At 42.0% G+C, this 22550-nt stretch overlaps 1 protein-coding gene across 5 annotated transcripts in view; it reads left to right on the forward strand.

Annotated features, from left to right (window-relative positions):
• mpp2b (membrane protein, palmitoylated 2b (MAGUK p55 subfamily member 2)) overlaps positions 1-22550 on the forward strand; it is a 73800-nt gene that overhangs the window by 38611 nt on the left and 12639 nt on the right. For 3 of the 5 annotated variants that reach the window (XM_036573202.1, XM_036573198.1, XM_036573199.1), the window contains 5 exons: positions 5194-5294; positions 14406-14585; positions 14669-14824; positions 15299-15526; positions 21969-22100. In XM_036573202.1, the coding sequence (XP_036429095.1) occupies positions 5194-5294; positions 14406-14585; positions 14669-14824; positions 15299-15526; positions 21969-22100 (797 nt within the window). The remainder of the gene's footprint in view (positions 1-5193; positions 5295-14405; positions 14586-14668; positions 14825-15298; positions 15527-21968; positions 22101-22550) is intronic. The other 2 variants (XM_036573203.1, XM_036573201.1) reach the window with 1 other exon arrangement.

A 22550-nucleotide genomic window follows, 5' to 3' on the forward strand; every position in this document is an offset into this window, starting at 1 on the left:
CTGGACTGTTTAAGGTGGAATGGGAAAGTTAGCTAGCTAGCTACTGAGACGTTCACTGGGTCCCGTTTGCGCACTTAATACTAATACTAACTAGTGTTTGAGTGTGTAGTATGTAGTACAGTAAGTGTCAAAGTTGAGTATACTCAAAAATCCACAATGCACACTTAGAACCAGTCGATTTTTGAGTATAGTAATGATGGACACTATTGTCCCACAATCCAACGGGAAATGGAAAGGGAGGACATTCCCACGTCTGGAAAATTCTGAATAAATGGCGGACGGCGCCGCGAGCGCAGCTGCAGTGGCAGCGCGACCAGAAATGGTGTATAAATGTGAGTTCATCCCAAATTTGTAAAATATTCTGTAAGAAAACAAACAGGTTACACTTACTAATGTTTTCATTTGTTAGCCAGCCTTCAGAGTCTGGCTTGCTATGATGTGCGTTGTCATAGCAACGATTCGTCACTTCCTGTTAGTAAGGTGGTGTAGTATTTTAATATTTTGTGTACTAACCTGTCGAGCTCATACTATTAAGAATAGAACGCAATATATACTGTATAGTATTAGTGTGTAGTACACAATTGGGACACAGCCACAAGCATACTGTTAGTGATTTTTTATGCTTGTTATGAAGAAAAGAACCATAATACATTGGAACGACATTAAACTAAGACAACACAGTGGTTATCAGAATTTTTAACAGAGTAAATTCTCACATTTGTGGGTTTCTTTGGTCGCTTGTTCAGCCATCTTGCCGGTTTTTCTCATAACACTCCATTTGGAGGACCACGTAGCCCTAACGCTTCACCCTACCCCTCTCTCAACAAGAATCGGGACACCCTACCCCTAGACGTGAACGCGCAAAACTAACGGCTAAGTGGTAGGGGTGAGGGCTGAAATGGGATTGGGCCTTACTCTTCATTATTGTAGCTCCACCTTGCTGGTCTCCAGTTAAAGGCGTCCGCTAGCCCTTTATCTGTAGGCTGGTTGTGACCACAGAGCAGTTCTGACAGCACATTGTCTAAAGGCATAAGCAGTACAGCGTAGTCTCCAGTGTAACTGTTTCATATAAATTGTATGTAAGAATATATACTTTTATAGTACTGTGCAAAAGTCAGAGACGTCCCTGCATTTATTTAACGTCCAGTCAAAATGTATGTTAAGTATAAGTTACTGATTTTTTCCCAGTGTTTACTGTGTCCACTCTTTACCTTTAATCCAGCTTCCATTCTTTTCAGGAGACTCACTTTCAGTTCCTCAAAGAATCTGCAGACACGCCTCCAAAGTTCAGTCTTAGAAGCTGGTTGATCATTTTCTGAAGTACTCAAACACATTCAGTGGTGTTGAGGTCTGGACTCTGGGGTGGTCAGTCCATCGTTCAGCTCCTTTGTTTGATGTGTCCGTCTCCTTTTCTCAGTGAGGTTCTTCTTGATCAGCTACACATCCTTTCAGACCCACAGCGCTGAGTCGTCTTCTCACAGTGGAAGGATGGACAGAAACACCTGTGGATGTTTTCAGATCTGAAGCAGCTTGATTTTCTCCTCTCTCTCAGAGATGAAAGCTTTAAGTGCTGTTTATCTGATGGGGGCAGTTTTGGGGTCTACCAGGTCTTTCAGGTGGTTGTTTTATATATATATTATATATATATATATATATATATATATATATATTTTATATATATATATATATGTGTGTATGTGTGCGTGTGAGAAAGGTCCTGTTTGAATCTTTGTTCTGACTGGCCGGTGTCCAGCTCTCCTCCTCCCTGTGGTGTGTGTTCATTAGTGCAGTGGAATGTGTTAATCCCTGTTCTGTTCTCTGGCCTCCTTTTAAGTCTGGATTACATGGTGTGTGTGAGTGTGTGGCTGACACACTGTGAACTTATTAATCTTCTGTATGAATACAGTAGTACTCAATACATTACTGGTATTATTGTGCAGTGCATTTTGATATAAACATGTTAATTTTCTGGGACGACCTGTAGTGATGGGGTGTGTGGTACACCTGGGGTTTGCACCCAGTTCCCATCAGTAGGGCTGGGAATAACTAGGTACAATAGTATCATTATATAATCGTAATTTAGTATGTAACTGTAATGTTATGTTACAGTCTGATGAACAAATCTGGGTTTTGCAGATGGCAGGTGCCAACAGTAAAGTTTGGTGGAGGAAGGATAATGGGCTGAGGCTGTTTATCAGGGTTTGGGCCCCTTAGTTCCAGTGAAGGGTGATGTTAACAGGTTCTGTGCAGGTACATTTTTCGTTCATCAAGGTACAAACAACGTCAATATACCTTCAAAGGTAAAACAGTGGTTTTAAGGTCTAGTTATGTAAATTAAATAGGTTTTTCCAGATGAAAAGTTCGTATTTGTATCTTTTCATAACCGAATGTTTTAAAACAGAACAGTGAAAATAAAAGCCTGGAGACGAGACGGGGTGTGTGGAGTCAGTACAGCTTAGAAAATATTATTTAAATCCATTACGGTTCAATTATGTTCCCTGACTAAAGGTACTGAGATGTACCCTTGAGGGAACCACCCCAGTGACACAAGGGGTACTGCCCCAGTGACAGTTTCATACCTTATTTCTGAGAGTATAATTAGATATAATGAAAATGAGTGTAAATTTCCATACTGATGAATAATACAGTTCCCACGTTGATGGCGCCCATCAACGTCCTAAATTTAAATTTAACTCCTGCTGGGTCTCCGAAACGAAGGCCTGGGCGAGACGGCGGATGATTAAAGAGAATTATGCAGGAGCTTTAAGCTGGGCAGCAGCGCTCTCACAGCTTTTTCTGGAAACTTCCACCTTTCAGTCACGCACTCAGCATTAGGGAAGGAAGGAGAAAGAAAGACTCTTCAGGCTGGTTTCACATGAAACTTTCATGCAACTAGCTGCTTGAGTTGCATGCAACATAATGTGTACGCAACTTGGTTTTTATGATGGGTATGTTAAGCACTTTTTTGAGCAGGTCCCATCCATCCGTACTTGCAGTGGTCCAATGTGCATTATAAGTTTTGATAGTCAGAACCGCTGCTCAGCGCTATGAAATGGCCAAGATAGCACAAAGGTCACTTCTATCTATGCATTGTCCATTCGTGGTAGACCCTTAGCTCTTAACCCCACAACCCAACACAGAGTAGCACAAACAACATGCACCTGTTAAGCTAACAACAACAACTTATTTACACTGAAGTCCCTTCTGCCACGAACATGCCGCTTCCCAGGAGCCTTTTCGCACCTTCACACCTCCTGCGCTCCCACGGCAGAGCGAGCCAGTAGCGGGATGCTAAAATATTAAAGCAATAAGCCACGAGCGGCCATGCGTCACTGCGATTTTATCCGCTTCGCATCGTGCCTAAGAACACACTTCCCCTGTGGTAAAATCACAGTAACACATGGTCTCGAGTGGCTTATTGCTTTTATAGAACGCCAGCCAACATAATCTATGATAAAATACACAATATTTTGTTATTATTAACAATATTTGACATAACAGTATTACGCCAAGAAATATAGTTTGTTTAGCGTGTGGTGTCGTTGCCAAGCAACCATGACCTGTTGAAAGAGGAGACGAACATTCAGTCGCCCATTGCTGTATAATGCAGTCGTTTCATGAACTTCTTAGTCGAGTAACAAGGAACATGACAACACAGCACTGTTTAATGCAAAAACTTTCGCTTTAAAATACCAGATTATCACTGTGAGTCTTCTTTGGCACCAATCCAGCGGTGCCCCACTTCTCACGCTGGGGCTGAATCTCAAATGGCTCCCTGCTCCCTACATAGTGCACTACATAGGAGTTTAAATACTGGATCCTGCAGCCCAACAGAGCAAAATACAGCTAAGGAACAGTCATTTGGGACTCAGACACATCCACACTGGATAAATGATGCACTGTTTGGCTGTAGAGGCTGGAATTACTAAACTTTCATAGCTAGAACACTATTTAGGGAGTACAGAGCCGTTTGGGATTCAGTCTGGGTTTGACGCGACTTCTGACTGAAACATGAACATTTGAAGTCATTCAAGTGACATTTTTAGTCTTTTTTACTGCCGTTTTACAGTTAATAAAGGTAAGTACTTTAGTTCAAGCCTGTGATATTAATGATGGAGCTGTTTAGGCTGTTTTCTATCTTTTAGCCTGTTAGCTAGCTGACCAGCCCAGTTCTAGTTAAGAAAATAAGGTTCCAGCTGCTCAGTTTAAACAAAAAACAGGTTCTTACTTCATCAGTACACTCGGTGGTTCCCACGAGCAGCATTATAATCAAAGATTATTCCATTAACAGCACAAGGGTTTTTTCGTGCCGTGGCGCAGAAATACAGAGTTCAGTTGCTGTGAGGCATCATAGGTGCGTAGACTTTTACGACGACTTTGAATGCGCCTCAGCCAATCAGATTTTAGGACTGGAACTGTGTGTTTTATAATAAGTAGTTTACAGCAGCTTACAAAGAAAATTAGATTTAGGACAGAAACTGTCCGTTTTAGCCAGCAACAGTTTTTATCATGTGACCTACTGTATTTTTTGCTTTACATGTTGCTGCACTACGAACGCTTTTCTGCTTTTTCAGGCTCAGTTTATCATAAAATCTGATTTGTTTTTCTTTTCCTCCACTATTTCTAGTATTGGCCAAAATGGACCTTGGGGATCAGATTGGTGGCATCTCTACTTCTACAGCCTCGTTAGCATTCCTGATATTGACCATGGGATTTTGTGCAAAGACGCTAAGTGCCCATTTCACTCCATTTTAACTGGATTAGCGTGAATCGCCTGGCGCTTTTTCTCCTCAGTTTTCGGGAGTGGAGTGAGGCTCCTGAGTGGCAGTAATTGCAAGCAGAGCTTTAAATCAAAGCCGGAGTCCGGCCGCTGTGGACCATGTCCAGCAGCGCTGCCTGAGGCGCGTCAGGCCCAAACTCAACTACAAACTCCTCGTCGTTTGACACTTCCAGTTATATAAGGAGAAACATTCCGGGCTTCATCGGCTGGTTTGTACGCTGTATGGGTGCTGCTTTGTACCGCCGGCTACTTTGATACGCTTTCATGTCCGTGCCGGAGTGGCTAAATTGGTTTGGGTGTGCGCTGAATATAATGTTTCCCTGGGTTTCGCTGTGATGTGTCAATTGAAGTGTTGCCTTCAGTCTTCCTGTGGTCTAACCGGCCATTTGCCATTTTTCTCTGTCCATTTTCAGCGATGCACAGCGTGCTGGACACCCTGAGTGACAGCACCAGCTCCACGACGGCCAACGACCTGGACCTCATCTTCCTGAAGGGCATCATGGAGAGTCCTGTGGTGAGTAACACAAACCCAAACATGCACACATGCATTAGTTGGCATTACTGCTCTGAGTGCCGATTGGTTGGCATTACTACTACTGAGAGCTTATTGATTGGCATTAGTTCTACTAAATGCTGATTGGTTGGCATTACTTAGTTCTGATTGGTTGGCCCTACTTCTACCGGGTGATGATTTGTTAACATTACTGCTACTGAGTGCTGATTGGTTGTCATAGCTTCTACTGAGTGCTGATTGGTTAGCATTACTGCTACTGAGCACTGATTTGTTGGCATTACTTCTACTGAGTGCTGATTGGTTGGCAATAGTTCTACTAAGTGCTGATTGGTTGGCATTACTGCTACTGAGTGCTGATTGGTTGGCCTGACTTCTACAGAGTGCTGATTGGTTAGCTTTACTTCCACTGAGTGCTGATTGTTTGGCATGTCTTCTGCTGAGTGCTGATTGGTTGGCTGTAGTTCTACTGAGCGCTGATTGGTTGGCATTACTGTTTCTGAGTGCTGATTGGTTGCAATTACTTCTACTGAGTGCTGATTGGTTGCAGTTACCTCTACTGAGTCCTGATTAGTTGGCATTACTGCTCTGAGTGCCGATTGGTTGGCATTACTACTGCTGAGAGCTTATTGATTGGCATTAGTTCTACTAAATGCTGATTGGTTGGCATTACTTAGTTCTGATTGGTTGGCCCTACTTCTACCAGGTGATGATTTGTTAACATTACTGCTACTGAGTGCTGATTGGTTGTCATAACTTCTACTGAGTGCTGATTGGTTAGCATTACTGCTACTGAGCACTGATTTGTCGGCATTACTTCTACTGAGCGCTGATTGGTTAGCATTACTGCTACTGAGTGCTGATTGGTTAGCGATTACTGAGAGGCAGTTCTGCTCGCTAGAACTTCTCTGGTAGTCGATAACGAAGGCAACCCGTGCTGTTCTGGGATTTGAGCTCCTTTGTGCGTTTTTCAGGCTTTTCCGACAGACAGGGAAGACGGAAACAGAGCGAGAAGAGAGGGAGCGCTCTCTCACTTCTCTTTCATGAGCAACGGCCCTGCTGGGACGCGGCTTTCTGTTCTTTGTCGCTTTGATGCGAACGCTTTCCTTTATAGAGAGGAAGATGAGAAGAGGATGGAGAACTTTGACAGGGCTGCAGAAGCGGAAATGGTGGAAATGCTCAATAAGCAGAACTGCAGAATGAGCTTTATTTCAAAATGTGATTATTCCATACCGAGAAAGTGGGCAATAAAAGCGAAGAGTAGTCAAAAAATTTGGGACTTCGTTACCTGAATAATGTTAGCTGTTACTATACAGAGCTTGATTTTGTTGTCTCCATGCTAAGCTAACGAGTTAGCTAACATTCACGGCTCAAATCAGAAGAATAGGACAAATGAGCCTTACATCACAACAGCAAAGAACTTACTTCTGGGTGGATAACGCAGGTAGTGCTGCACTGGAACTACAGGATTTGTACTAATCCTGAAAGTTATTTTGATATATGATTATATTAATTAATTTAATATATATTAAAATAAGTCCACATTTGATTTTAGTTTGTAAAACTGCACCGTCTCACTGAGGGAACGTACACATCAGCAGATGGGACTGAGACTGAGACGGTTCTTGGAGACACTCATCAGAGTGAAGTTTTATTGAAAGAGAGGAACAGAGAGAGAGAGAGAGAGAGAGAGAAACAGACAGACAGACAGAGAGAGAGCGTGAGAGAGAGAGACAGACAGACAGACAGACAAAGAGAGAGTGTAAGCGAGAAAGAGAGACAGACAGACAGACAGATAGAGAGAGAGAGAGAGAGCGTGAGAGAGAGAGCGAGAGAGAGAGAGAGAGCGTGAGAGAGAGAGAGAGAGAGAGGGAGAGACAGACAGACAGATAGAGAGAGAGAGCGTGAGAGAGAGAGAGAGGGAGAGACAGACAGACAGACAGACAAAGAGAGAGTGTAAGCGAGAAAGAGAGACAGACAGACAGACAGATAGAGAGAGAGAGAGAGAGCGTGAGAGAGATAGAGAGAGAGAGCGTGAGAGAGAGAGGGAGAGACAGACAGACAGATAGAGAGAGAGAGCGTGAGAGAGAGAGAGAGAGGGAGAGACAGACAGACAGACAAACAGACAGACAGATAGAGAGAGAGAGAGAGAGAGAGCGTGAGAGAGAGAGAGAGAGAGAGCGTGAGAGAGAGAGCGAGAGAGAGAGAGAGAGCGTGAGAGAGAGAGAGAGAGAGAGGGAGAGACAGACAGACAGATAGAGAGAGAGAGCGTGAGAGAGAGAGAGAGGGAGAGACAGACAGACAGAGAAAGAGAGAGAGAGAGAGGGAGGTAAAGGTAAAGGGGTTTGATTACTGTAACATCTCCTCTGGGGCTAAAAATGATTCAGTGTAAAATCCAGAGAGAGCAGAACTTTAATTAGATCATCCTGCAGCACCCACATATACTCTCTCTCTCTCTCTCTCTCTCTCTCTCTCTCTCTCTCTCTCTCTCTTTCTCTCCCACTGTCTTTCTTTCTTCTCACTCTATTCTTCTGTTTCTCTGTAGGTTTAGTGCACTGAAAGCCTCTTTTTCCTCAGTCTTTAATGTCTTTTGTTAACTGTGCTTCATCTGATGAAGTTCAAGTGATATTTTTAGTCTTTTATTCTGCTGTTTTACAGTGAATCACACTGTAAGTACTTTAATTCAAGCCTGTGATATGAATGATGGAGCTGTTTAGGCTGTTGGCTGTTTTAGCCTATTACCTAGCTGACCAGCCTGGTTCTTAAGAGCATAAATTGCCAGCCCCTCAGTTTAAACAAAAAAGGGGTTCCCACTTCAGCTGTACACTCGGTGGTCAATGCGAGCAGCTTTAGAGTCAGAGATTATTTCAGTAACAGCAGAAGTTCAGTTGTTTGCGTATACCGTGGATTTGACAACGGCTTCGAATGCAGCTGTCAATCAGATTTTAGGACCGGAACTATTTGTATTATAAAAAAGGAAGTAGGGAAGGAAAACATTAACCATAATGGACGTTAATGTAAGGAGACGTAATTTGTGTTGGTCCATTCCTCATGAAATGTTGACAATTGAAAGATTTTGAATGGTGTAAAAAACTGGTAAGTAGAGGTTTTGATATAACAGCAGTGATATAAATAGATCTTGTAATGGTATATTGTTTTTGACAGTTTATAACACAACAGCAATTTTTGATACGCTGCACCTGCCATAGCGGTGATATAAATAACTCGTCAACTGAAAGGTCAGGAAACGATCTGGAGCGTCCAGCCGTATCGGGACGCCTCGTTCCCTCCTGCAGGCGGATTCACGCAGTTCTCACACATGGCCAGGTTCTCTGGGCAGAGGGTGCACATCAACTTTAAGCCACTTTTACCCCCAGTCCCACCCTTCAGCCACTGCGGTGAGCAACAGCACAGCTGACCTCAGATCAGTCCTTAAGGTCACCTCCTGCCTTCAGCGCTTTCTCTGAAGCTGACACCACCAAAAAACGTCTCACTGTCTGGCAGAGCCGAGACAGAAATGTCACTCACCACAGCCCTGGAGACACAACAGGAAGGCGACAGTCTTTTCTTCAGAAACCTTTTTTTAGATATACCCTGTCTGTCAAAAGTTTGGGGACAGGGATTTTCTCCTGTTACAGGGGAAGTCCATAGATTTTGCGAAATTTCTGCATAGTTGAGAGGTAAACAGTCTTTCAGAGTGGTTTGATGTGTAGTGGTTCATTATAGAGAGGTTTCTTTATAGTGGTGGTGATAGAAACCAGGGGTCACCATATCCACAGCACAAATATAGCCATTTTATTTACTATCCAAAACCACTGGTGAACAAGTGCAATTTTCAAATTGCAAGAGCTGCAATTTTAATTATAGCCTACATTATCAACACTGTTCCTTACTTAGGGAATATTAACCTAATATCAGAGCTTTTGAACCGTGTGTAGATGAGTTAAACCAATCAGAAGCAACCAAACACCTATATGCTGTGAAGTCACAACCACACTAACTGGCAGTCTGGTGTGTTGAGTGTCCAAGCCTAAACCAGAAAAAGTGGATGTTCTGGTCTTCTTGGCCAAAGTAACAGCCCTGGAGTTCAGTTTATAGAAATAATCGCAATTTAAATTGCAATCACAATATTAGAAAAATCGCAATTAGATATTTTTCCCAAATCGTTCAGCCCCAGCCAGCTGGGTATTTGATGATTCTTGATAGTGTATGGTCTTATTCTTCCCGTTCAGCATGCACCTATATACCTACGTTGGTATCAGAGTACCCTCTGGAGGCTCTAGTACAGGGGTCGGCAACATGCAGCTGTTTAACTGTCCTGTTGCGGCTCCACAGCAAAATGAGATGTTTAGGTAAAAATAAAATAATCCTCCTTTACAGTAAAATAAAGCTCTGCTGATCGTTCAACACAGTTTAACTATAAATGGTCTTAAACTCTGGAGTTAATGTAGAACTGCTAATTCACCCTTTAACCCTGAAGATCAGCGCAGACTGCTGGTCACTGTAGCAATTTCAACAACAATCTCGTCTAGCTAGTAGCTAACAAAAAGACAAAGAGAAAGACTTAAGATAAATATCGATGATTTGGAGACAATTGGACTGATTTGCATTTATAATGAGAAACTGTCAAACACTAAAAAAGCGAAGCCGAAGTCAGTTTCTCATTCGGCAGCTTCTTATTTGAATTTTCCCGTTCCACCTTAAATGGTGCAGCAGTTACATTCTGCCGCGTCAGGCGCCATTTAAGGTGGAACGGAAAAATTCGAACAAGAAGCTGGTGAATGAGAAGCGATCTCAGCTTCATAAAAAAAACATTAAAATATTTTAAACATTGAAAGATATTTTTACACGAAAGTATTCTGCTTTTGTTTCCTGCTGGAGATGTGAGAAAAGCAGCTATAGTTGAGCTAAACCTTAAAACAGAGCTGAATGTGGGTGGAATTGGTTATGTCTAAATTGGGGAGAAAATTGGGAAAAAAATAAATAAAAGTATAAATATAGTACAAGAATGTGCTGACAAAATGTACTGTATTGCGGTGTCACTCCACCTCACTGTAAGTAGTTCCGGTTTTAAAAGAGAACAAATGTTTATGTTTGGCTGTTTTAGGTTCATTCGTACAAAAAACAGATCCTGAATATGGGAGGAGTGGTGGGTTTTTCCAGAGTAGTCACTGTGTTTGTTGCTGTTTTCAGAAAATTAAAAGTGAAGCTGCGTTATGGACATTAACCTCGAGTCATCTCGAGTTTCTCCTAAGAACCCCGAACATTACAGTATTTTGCAGTTCACCTTTATTGATAACCAAAAAAAAATTAATATCAAAACCCCAAAATTAAAAAACAAGTACCTGCCCAACGAACGACTATCTGAATAGTTGAATATTTGGGTCCATCCCTAGACCTTTCCTCAACAGACATTGTCCCAGAGCAACACTGAGAGGAACCAAGACTCAAAACAGGGAACCTCATCTCCTCTGGGCTGCAACAGACAGCACAGTTAGGATACACGTAGCACAAATTCATAAGAAAGATAAAACAGAGGCACTGGGATCATACAGAGGAAAGATCTGGGAGACACACCAGCAACCAATGGCTTAAGAGATGAGAACATGTTGGGGTAGAACCTCAATATGAGAGAAAGGCAGGAACTTCCAGAATTGGGCTTAGAAGTTCATGCAGGGATTGCAGTAGTAAAACTCATGACACATGCAATGGTCGACTCTTCATTGAAATCTCTGGAGCATCTAGATAAAGCAGCTTTAAAGCACTCAAGTAGACCCAGCCATGCTGATTTGAGACCATTTTGGCCTTGGTGTGATTTAATAGTGGTTGATTTTGGGATTTTAGAAAGTTTGCAACTTTGAAATGACCCTCAAATCGCCGTAACTGCACTTATCAGCGAAGGCGCTGTGGTTTTGCCAGGCCCAAAACCTTTTAGCACCGCTGACTCGTACAGACGGCCCTGGCTTATTGGTGCAGTGAAAAACCCTGCTCTCCATCAGAACGCTCACTAAACATGGAGCGGCCTTAGATAAGCAAAGGTGTTCAGCATCGAGTGGACAGAGAGAGAGAGAGAGAGAAGATCGATGATAAGAAGCGTAAATAAAAAATGGTCTCCAGCACTTCAGGGAATTGATGGGCTTTACAGCTTTAAAATTCTCTCCATGCTTCGGGGGGAAAAAAGCACGGATGAAAAATGGATGCAGGTTGTAATATTGATGTTTCAGTGCCATAAACACAGCATTCTCTTCTCTCACACAGTGATTCTCTTCTTTTGCTCATTTGCTCCCTGTTTTCGCCAGTTTTCCTGCAGGCTAGGTTGCTGTTTAGGCCGCTGTGGGTTGAGATTTGAACCTGTTTGTGGTGTTTGGCCAATACTGTAGAGCTCTGTTGTGGTGGTTGAGGAATATTAGGGGCAATATGGCAAATTTCAGAGTGAATGAGTTCTCTGGTAAAGGAACCATATCACTGTTGTCATAAGAAAACCTTGTATCTCCAAAGTGGTAAACTTTACAGAAAAAGAAAAAACCTACTTTACTTTTAATGTAAGTCAATGGAACCAGATTTTTTTCGAAGTCATTTTGGGCCATTTCTTTCCATTCATCATGAAATTTATACACAATGTACAGAACAACAGGTATTTTCAAATTATGACGTCAAAATGGAGATAACAGGTTTTCATCCGAAAGCAGCGATATGTACCTGTATTGTGTGGACTGTTGGCAGAATTTTCTGTTTATCAAGGCTCCCTCATTCAAAAATCATCTGTTCACAACTTAATAAATGAATTAATTTAAAATATATAGGCAGTCAGACGTACTTGCTGATACATCTTTTTGCCAGCTGCTCAGTTACAAAAGGCTCAGTTTATGTTTTTCCTATCTTTTATACACTGAGATCCAGATGTCATACAATGATTACAATGTTTAACTTTCCAGTTTGCTTTGTAAACAGCCTTTTTTTAACCCTTGTGTAATGTTAATCTGTTCGTTACTCAGTGATCTGTTGACCCACAGCATAACAATCTATGTAAAAATACCAGATGTTTAAAATATCACAAGTGTCCAATGTAGGGTTCTCCTTTAGCAGCTGTAGCCAGTCAGCAGCCTGTCCATGTTGGTCACCCTCACACACACACACACACACACACACACACACACACACTGACAGCAGGCCATGTAGGAGTGAAGGACACAGCACCTCCACACTTTTACTCCCCGCGGGTTCACCCAACACCACATGTGTAATATAAATGTGTGGGGGGGTGAACAGAGTGAAGACCCTGAAAATGGGATAGTTTATATGTTCTTCACAGAAAATGAGCAAAGGCCAAGAATCTGTAATAAATTGCATATTTTTTTCTTTTCGTAAACATTGAAAATGGGTCCCACAGACCCCAACACCACACAAGGGTTAATACGATTACCATTAACAGAATGCTGATTTCCGCTAGCACCCCTATGGGATATCATACTGAGCTTTGGCTTAAATACGATATTTGAAACATGTCACCGACATTTGTATGAAATATTTTTATTTATATAGTTTTACAGTGACTTTTTCAGTAAAGGCCAAACATTAAAGCCCTTCTCTGAATATTATCGGAGGAGTCTGTTAGCCTGTTATATATCTGCTGTACTGTTTAACGGACTGTAATGAGGGCGGAATATAGACAACATAGAGCAGCGTAGACCAGTTACAGTGAGCCTTAACATCCAGAAGTCTCATAATATTTTTAACAAGCTCTTTTGGGTAATTGGTGCTGAGCATGTGAGGGAGCATGTTGGAGTCCACAGTCCATTCCGAGAAAAAAAAAAAACTGAGATAGAGAAAAATGATACAGTAATTACAGACATAATGATAATTAAGGGACTTTACTTTGTACGCTTACACACAATGTTTGTAAAAATCCCATTCCCTTATGGCAACTTATGCTACTGTTGGTGAGTAATATAAATGTAACAAGTAAAATATGTTTCCAAAGCAGCAAAGTAATATTTGAATGTTATTGCAAACCTCAAATGCAAATGAAACAGAAAGGGATGGTTTATAAATTCAACCTGACCTGTATTTAAATAAAAAAACAGTGCAAAGGCAATATATTTAATGTTTTATCTTATCAGCTTCATTGTTTTGTAAATGTACGCTCATTCTGAATGTTCCAAAAAGTTTAGACAGGGGTTATGTAAGATGAAAAACCTTGTGAAATGTTCAAAAACATCATAAAGAGCTGATGCAGTCATGCTTGAGTATAAAAGAAGCATCCAGGAAAGGCAAGGTTGTTTATGAGCAAGGATGTGTTGACACTCATCACTTTGCCAAGAATGTGTCTGTAAAGAAACAACATTCCTCAACAAGTGATTACAAGCATTTTAGATATTTCTCTACACTGAATAATATGGCCAAAAGATTGAGGAAATCCAGAGAAACCTCCGTGCATGAAGGACAAGGCACTAAACCATACCTGAATGCTTGTGACCTTCGATGCACAGGCAGCACTGCAGTAAAAACCTGCGTGCTTCTGTGATGGATATGACCCTATGGGCTCGGAGATACTTTGAAAAATAATTGTCAGTAAACTCCATCTGCCGCTGCATCCACAATTGCTGGTTATGACACAGCACAGAGAAAGCCATACTGAACAGCATACAGAAACGCCGCCGACTTCTCTGGGCTCGAGCTCAGCTGATGTGGACTGATACAGTGGAAACTTGTATTGTGGTCCGATGAGTCAACTTTAGATTGTTCATAGAAATAGAAATACCCTGTATGGTTGCACAGCTGAGGACTTCTTCAGAAAAGAGGAATGTTTATTAAATGTCAAAAGAAAAGGTGATGTAAGACAGTGGTAAACATGTTCCCGTTCCAACTTTTTTTAAACGTATTGCAGGCATCAAATTTGGAATGAGGGAATATTTGCCAAAAAAAAAAAAATAGTTTATAAGCTAAAACATCAAACATCATGAATAGTGAATTTACAAATCACTGCTGTTTTTTATTAGCATTTCAAATATTCTCTCAACTTTTTTGTAATTGAGGTTTGTATGAGAGTCGTCACATATGTATTAAATGAAAGAGGAGCATTACTTAGAGGCTGTTCTTCATTGACAGTTGCAGATTTATCTGTGTGTCTATGTAAAACAGGCTCACGAGCGGTTTGAGGAGCCGAAGCTGGAGGCTGTGAGGGACAATAACGTGGAGCTGGTGCAGGACATCCTGAAAGACCTTACGTCCCTCACCAACCACAGCCAGACCGCACACGAACTCGCCTGCATACTCAGAGAGCCACACTTCCAGGTACAACCCGACAAACCCACACACACACATCCGTGCTTTGAAACCAGCATAACCCACCATGCTCTATTCTGATTGGTTCGCAGTCACTACTGGAAACACATGACTCTGTGGCCTCCAAAAGCTATGAGACTCCGCCCCCCAGCCCCTGTGCCTTCATGGACCCTGCCCTTAACAACCAGCCCGTCCCCCCTGATGCGGTCAGGATGGTCGGCATCCGCAAAGTTTCTGGAGAACACTTGGTAACCTAGATTCATTTTAATATAGGCTACGCAGGAAAGACCTACAGGCATTATAAGCAATCACAGTACAGAAACAGTTTATTGCCATGAAGGGCATTTTATCATATTCAATTTTTAATTCATATTTAATCTTCAATCACTGCAGATACATATTTAAAATAGGCTTAATAAGAGTGACATTTAGGCCTTATAAGCGTTCACACAGTTTATAGCTCTGAAGAGTGAATGAGACATATTAGAGAAGTGATATGAACGATATTTTAATCATATTCATTTTCATCTTCATACCAGATCGGTGCTGAATTTATAAGCATAACTGTTTATGACCATAAGCTATAATAATTTTGTAATGAATTAAATTTTTGTTTTCCTATCAGATTAATATTTAATATAGGCTAAGAGTGACATAGAGGTGTTGTGACAGTTTATGACCCATGATTCAGGTAATTCTTGCTGCCTTGTCTACATTTTCAGGGCGTGACGTTCCGTGTGGAGGGGGGTGAGCTGGTGATTGCGCGGATCCTGCACGGAGGAATGATTGACCAGCAGGGCCTCCTGCATGTAGGTGATGTCATCAAGGAGGTGAACGGCAAGGAGGTGGGAAATGACCCCAAAGTGCTGCAGGACATGCTGAAGGAGGCCAGCGGCAGCGTGGTGCTCAAAATCCTCCCCAGCTACCAGGAGCCACACACGCCCCGCCAGGTCAGCAGAGTACATACATGTGAAGTTTTGGACTATATATATTGTCACTGTCCAAAGAAAAACATCTGTCTCCAAAATAGTAACTTTACAGGAGAAGGCAAAAATATTCTTAACTTACTGTGCAAGTTAATGGAAAGAAATTTTATTCCAAGCAATTTTGGAACATTTCTATTGGTCCATTAATCTTGAAATTTTCACACAGTGTGTAAAATATATACACCAATCAGGCATAACATTATGACCACCTCCTTGTTTCTACACTCATTGTCCATTTTATCAGCTCCACTTACTATATAGGTGCACTTTGTAGTTCTACAGTTACAGACTGTAGTCCATCTGTTTCTCTGCATACTTTGTTAGCCCCCTTTTACCCTGTTCTTCAGTGGTCAGGACCCCCATGGACCCTCACAGAGCAGGTACTATCTGGGTGGTGGATCATTCTCTGCACTGTAGTAACACTGACGTAGTGGTGGTGTGTTAGTGTGTGTTGTGCTGGTCTGAGTGGATCAGACACAGCAGTGCTGCTGGAGTTTTTAAACACCTCAGTGTCACTGCTGGACTGAGAATCGTCCACCAACCAAAAATATCCAGCCAACAGCGTCCTGTGACCACTGATGAAGGACTAGAGGATGACCAACACAAACTGTGCAGCAGCAGATGAGCTATCGTCTCTGACTTTACATCTACAAGGTGGACTGACAAGGTAGGAGTGTCTAATAGAGTGGACAGTGAGTGGACACAGTGTTTAAAAACTCCAGCAGCACTGCTGTGTCTGATCCACTCAGACCAGCACAACACACACTAACACACCACCACTACGTCAGTGTTACTACAGTGCAGAGAATGATCCACCACCCAGATAGTACCTGCTCTGTGAGGGTCCATGGGGGTCCTGACCACTGAAGAACAGGGTAAAAGGGGGCTAACAAAGTATGCAGAGAAACAGATGGACTACAGTCTGTAACTGTAGAACTACAAAGTGCACCTATATAGTAAGTGGAGCTGATAAAATGGACAATGAGTGTAGAAACAAGGAGGTGGTCATAATGTTTTGCCTGATTGGTGTATATATATATATATATATAGTTCATTGAGTTCAACAACTATGCAAATGCAAGTCATGTCCAAATATTGTACTGTTTTCTAGGTATTTTGACTTATTTGTTAAAAATCAGTTGCTTACCATAGCAGAGTGAAAACATCAGTGCGTCCAAAATCTCCTTTTAAGACCCTACATGTATTATAAATAAAGGCCATTCTGAAAACCCCTTAACATGTTCTATTGGCTCCATTAGACGAATAGCGCTTGGACCCCGATGGTTGCCACTTGTGGTAATTTAGCTCTCAGCAGTTACACCAGTCCACAAAAATAAACGTCTTCTATCAATTTCACACATAAAATAAACACATTATGCACATTTACACATTACACATTAACCTTTTTGTCACCCACCATTTGAAAGCTACTGAATGAAGAAGAAAAAATAAAACCGACAGTATCTATGGTATATAGTATCTATGGGTTGGCTGAATAATGACCGTGAATTGCTGCTGTGATGTGTTCACGGGGAGGAGGGATTCTCTCTCACAGATCTCTGTTTGCAGAGGTCGGCCCCCCACTTTCTGAAAACTACAGACTCATCAAATCTACACAGTTCACACGATCGGCATATTCAGCATTCAAAGCAGCGAATATCACTGAAGGCGACGTGTTTTCATGCACGATACAAGTTTGGAAACGAAAGCAGGAGTGCAGTGTTTGGGGTTTTTCATGGCTGATTCTGATTCTTATTTCTTTCACTGCCAAACTGGCTGATGTCCAAATATTTGGGTGATTTTTATTAGTCTTTTTTAATCAGAAGCTCACACTCTGTGGGCTAAATGAACAAAAGAAACACACCGTCACATTTTTAGTGCTTTTTTTTAGCCAGTCTGCAACACAACAGGGTGATTCAAAAAGATTCATCTGATTTCAAAATGATTTATTTCACTTGTAAATCATTACAGGACGATGCAGTGAACTGTAAATGGTTTAAATGAGGATGAAGTTGATTATGTAATTTTACAAGTGCTCAATATGAACCTCCTGTCGCTGCACTCACGGCTCTTTCAGTGTGTTTTCGGAGATGATCCAGTGTTGTTGGGAGTGGCACATAAACAGAATCCTTAACGTTCCCCCCACAAAAAAATTCACACGGCGTGAGATCTGGTGATGCTGGTGACCTTTCTCTTGAAACTGTTGGTACCAATGACGAATGCTCTGAGACCTCCTCTTTCAATTGGATTGTGATTGGTTCCTATGCGCCTCACGGTTGTAAAAATAAATCGGATGAATCTTTTGGAATCACCCTGTATTTGTTCTTTAATGGCCCAAACTGGCATTTTAATATTTTGTCGTTTTAAATCAGCTGCCTATTTAAGTATCATTAATCAAATAAAGTGCTGCGTTGACAGTAAGAGGCAGCTGGCTTTTTAATACAATAAGTCATGTATAATAATGCTATTACAATGCTGGTACAGGTGTAGCAGCACTCAAATACACGGAATGCACTTACCTGTTATTTACACCCTAGAATTGCAACACAGATCTGCCAAAATAAAACAATACATTTCTGCCAATTTAATTTTTTAATTCAAAATCTGATCTTGGCCGATTGTGATTGTGCATCCCTAAACAACAGGTTTTATTTATTTATGGCGTTAATATTGGCGCCCATTTTGGTCATGTTTTTTCTCTTAGGCTGAAATTTCACAGTCCTTTAGTTTGGAGTCCTGAGCTGGATTAGAGATGGGTAGTGTTGCCTAAAGTCAAACTCAAGTTAAATTATCTATACTTGGGTAAAATAATGAGTAAAAGTAAAAGTACTCTGTTTACTGCTTATATGATACAGTGAAAACCTGCCACACACACATTCTCTAAGCCATTTATCCTTCTGGGTCGCAGGGGGTGCTGGAGCCTATTCTAGTGGTCATTGGGTGGAAGGCAGGATATACCCTGGACAGTCGCCAGTCTATCGCAGGGCAGACAGACAGACATAACCTGCCACCTTAGCATGTAATATAATTGATGCACCTGCTTGTATGTGTACATATTCGATATTTTACAGCGAAGCTATCCATTTTATGAAGGCCAATTCAGAGCTCATGAAGAAACACTAAAACGTCTGTTGAAGGCACCAAAGAAGCAGTGCAGAGAGGAGATTCTCTCGCGTCTTTGGTCTGCACTGTTTTTTTATTTAAAACAGTGAAAAATAAATCGGAAATGAAATATCTTACGGCAGCAGCCTTTTTGGGTTAACTTTGAGAAGTTTGTGTTGGAACGGATGAGCTCCGGCAACATTTGACCAAAAAAAACTCTTCACAAACTGTCCCCTGCTGCTGGGACGCAAGTTGGCTAGCTCAGCTTTTTAAATCGTTATTTTCGGTACCAAAACATTTCAGATACTGCCAGCTTTGGACTTTTTGCATGCTGGGACATTTCGCCAAGGCTTGGCATCACTCGCCTTGGTAGGAAGCCCATAAGAACGTCCAAGCGTGGTTCATTTCATGAAAATTTCTTGGAACTGTAAACCTCTCAGTGGACCTCTCTGTAACAGAAGCGAAGCCCCCGTTTAAAGTAATAGTTCAGCAACAAACTAATTGTACACAGTTTTTCCCTTAGCTCAAGCGCTGATGGTCAGCCAAGATGTTTCGCATATGTGGTTTTCGTCTTTAGTTTTGCTCTAGAGCTGCATAAGAAGTGGCAGCATAGCTAAAAGAGTAGTAGCAGCCATCTTGAAGGCTTTATACGTTTGTCTATTCTTATCTAAAGTAGCATGTCATACAGCAGGCATGTCACACTGGGGACCTTCCAGGCCAAAGTGCTGCGGAGATCAGGGTTTACCCTCATCTTACGCTCTCAATTCAGTTCATGAAGGCCTTGCTAATTAGCTGATGAGCTAATTCAGGTGTGTTTAAGGAGGCGTCACATTGCTGTTCTTCAATTATGTCACACTACAAGGCCTGTTCATGGTTCCCCACGCTCATTTTCAGGCCCGACGCTGGAAATTTGTCATCTGCGGCGAAATCGTGTCAAAATCAGGCTGAATTCATGTAGACTGATCCTGACATTGCTGACTACTGATGAATGGCGTAGAGGGGAGCAGTATGTAGACCACTTGTTGAGGCCTTATAACGTGCCAGAAAGGCCTACATTGCTTACATTAGAATGTTATCATTATTGTTAGTGGTAGCAAAGTCCTTATAAGAAAATCAGTACGCTCAGCTGCCATCTTGGCAACGCCACCAGGCAGTTATTTCCACTCAAACAAGATGAGACTGCTGTCTCTCTGAATGAGGAGAGACAACCTAAAACAAAACAACCTAAAAAAAATTCCGATTTCAAACAGATTTGAGATCACTGATCAAATCTGACAATAGTCTCTTAAATAGTTTGTAGCATTTGGGTTAACATAATGCACAAAAACACTCCATAACCGAGGGAAGCTTTTCCACTTGTGGCTTTATCAGCAACCTGATTGGCTCTATTTATTGAAGAGCAGAACTTTCTCTGGAAAATTTAGGGAGATGACCACATAGCTGACGTTACGTATTGCTAACTCTGATTGGTACTTTGGCAGATAATAGTCGTGAAAATGAGTACAAAGAGGCTTGAAGTCTGTGGTAACTACGTCTTGCTATTCCTAAATCCTTTGAGCTGTCAAACACGCTGTACCTTATTATGGCAAATCAAATTAAGTTTTGAGCTCCATAATTTGTTTTTTTATTTAATGTCTGTGAAATATTTATTCGTTTTATAAAAATATAATAAAAACTGCTTGGGGGGAATTTTCCATACACTTTTGCCTCAGTGCTTCGTAGCAACATTGCACTGGAGTACGGGGGGCCGTGGTTGCCATGGTGACAAGATTTCGGCTCTCGCACTCCCTTACCCATCCTTCCTTCCATTTCCCCTAGTTTTTTTTTTATTATTTCTGCTTTTCTTCCTCTCCCCTCCCTAGCTGACAGCCTTCTGCCCGGCACAAACGTCATTCAGTTCTGTTTAGCCATTGCACACCGAAGCACAGTGAGACTGTTAGCGAGTGTATCTGTGGACATGAATGTGTAAAGGTGTGTTTATAGCTAATAGTGTGTGTATATGTGGTGATGTACCGACCAGTGGTTTAGCCAGAGTCTCATTTAGGAGGGCCTGGTTACAGGTTGAGGGGACCAGGCCACAAGTATTAAAAGAGCCCAAATCATGGAAAAATATTTGTCTTGCTTTTTTATTTAAAAAAGAGTTTGACGTAGTACACCGGTCAGGCGTAACATTATGACCACCACCTTATTTCTACACTCAATGTCCATTTTATCAGCTCCACTTACTATATAGGTGCACTTTGTAGTTCTACAGTTACAGACTGTAGTCCATCTGTTTCTCTGCATACTTTGTTAGCCCCCTTTTACCCTGTTCTTTTGTGGTCAGGACCCCCATGGACCCTCACAGAGCAGGTACTATTTAGGTGGTGGATCATTCTCAGCACTGCAGTAACACTGACGTGGTGGTGGTGTGTTAGTGTGTGTTGCGCTGGTCTGAGTGGATCAGACACAGCAGTGCTGCTGGACACCTCAGTGTCGCTGCTGGACTGAGAATAGTCCACCATCCAAAAATATCCAGCCAGCAGCGTCCTGTGGGCAGCGTCCTGTGACCACTGATGAAGGACTAGAGGATGACCAACACAAACTGTGCAGCAGCAGATGAGCTATCATCTCTGACTTTACATCTACAAGGTGGACTGACAAGGTAGGAGTGTCTAATAGAGTGGACAGTGAGTGGACACAGTGTTTAAAAACTCCAGCAGCACTGCTGTCTGATCCACTCGTACCAACACAACACACACTAACACACCACCACCTTATCAGTGTTACTGCAGTGCTGAGAATGACCCACCACCCAAATAGTACCTGCTCTGTGAGGGTCCATGGGGGTCCTGACCACTGAAGAACAGGGTAAAAGGGGGCTAACAAAGTATGCAGAGAAACAGATGGACTACAGTCTGTAACTGTAGAACTACAAAGTGCACCTATATAGTAAGTGGAGCTGATAAAATGGACAATGAGCGTAGAAACAAGGAGGTGGTCATAATGTTATGCCTGACCGGTGTATGTAAACATTGTTAAAGTTTCCAACCATACCGTTCACTCCATATTCCATACAGTCCATATGCAGAAACTAAGCTGCAAAAGTCTGTGGGGCTTGGTTGCTAGATGGGGTGATGAGGTGGCGTAGGCCACCCAGGCCCCTCTATAGTCTCCCCCTTGGTACAAAAGGGTGACTACGGAATAAATGAGCAGTGAGACATAACAAGTTCAGGTGGTCTGTGCTCTGTGGTGTATAAAAATTCTAATCAGGTTCAATATGACCTCAGTCTGTTTGTGTGTTTTTGTGTGGGTGCTCTCTCAGGCCTTTGTGAAGTGCCACTTTGACTACGACCCGGCTCATGACAACCTGATCCCCTGTAAAGAGGCCGGCCTTCGGTTCAGCAGCGGAGACATCCTGCAGATCTTCAACCAGGAGGACCCCAACTGGTGGCAGGTCTGTATGTGTGTACAGCTCTGTGCTGCCTTTCCTATATTTAATTTCCTGTTAAAATGGCCATTAAGAACAAGGTATTCATTTTTCAGGGGATATTTCTGAGATTAGCTGTAAGTCTTTCAAAACTGAGAGGAGAAAATCAAGCTGCTTCAGATCTGAAAACATCCACAGGTGTTTCTGTCCATCCTTCCACTGTGAGAAGACCACTCAGCGCTATGGGTCTGAAAGGATGTGTAGCTGTTCAAGAAGAACCTCACTGAGAAAAGGAGACGGACACACCAAACAAAGAAGTTGAACAATGGACTGACCACCCCAGAGTCCTTCAGTTGTTTAGAAGCAGAAAACCAACTTCTAAGACTGAACTTTAAAGATGTGGAAAATTATCCCCACAGATTTCTTTCAAAGACTGAAAGCGAGTCTCCTGCAAAGAATGGAAAGGCAAATTGTGGA

This window comes from Colossoma macropomum, unplaced genomic scaffold (genome assembly GCF_904425465.1).
Source record: "Colossoma macropomum unplaced genomic scaffold, Colossoma_macropomum, whole genome shotgun sequence".
In the NCBI taxonomy this organism is placed as follows: Eukaryota; Metazoa; Chordata; class Actinopteri; order Characiformes; family Serrasalmidae; genus Colossoma; species Colossoma macropomum.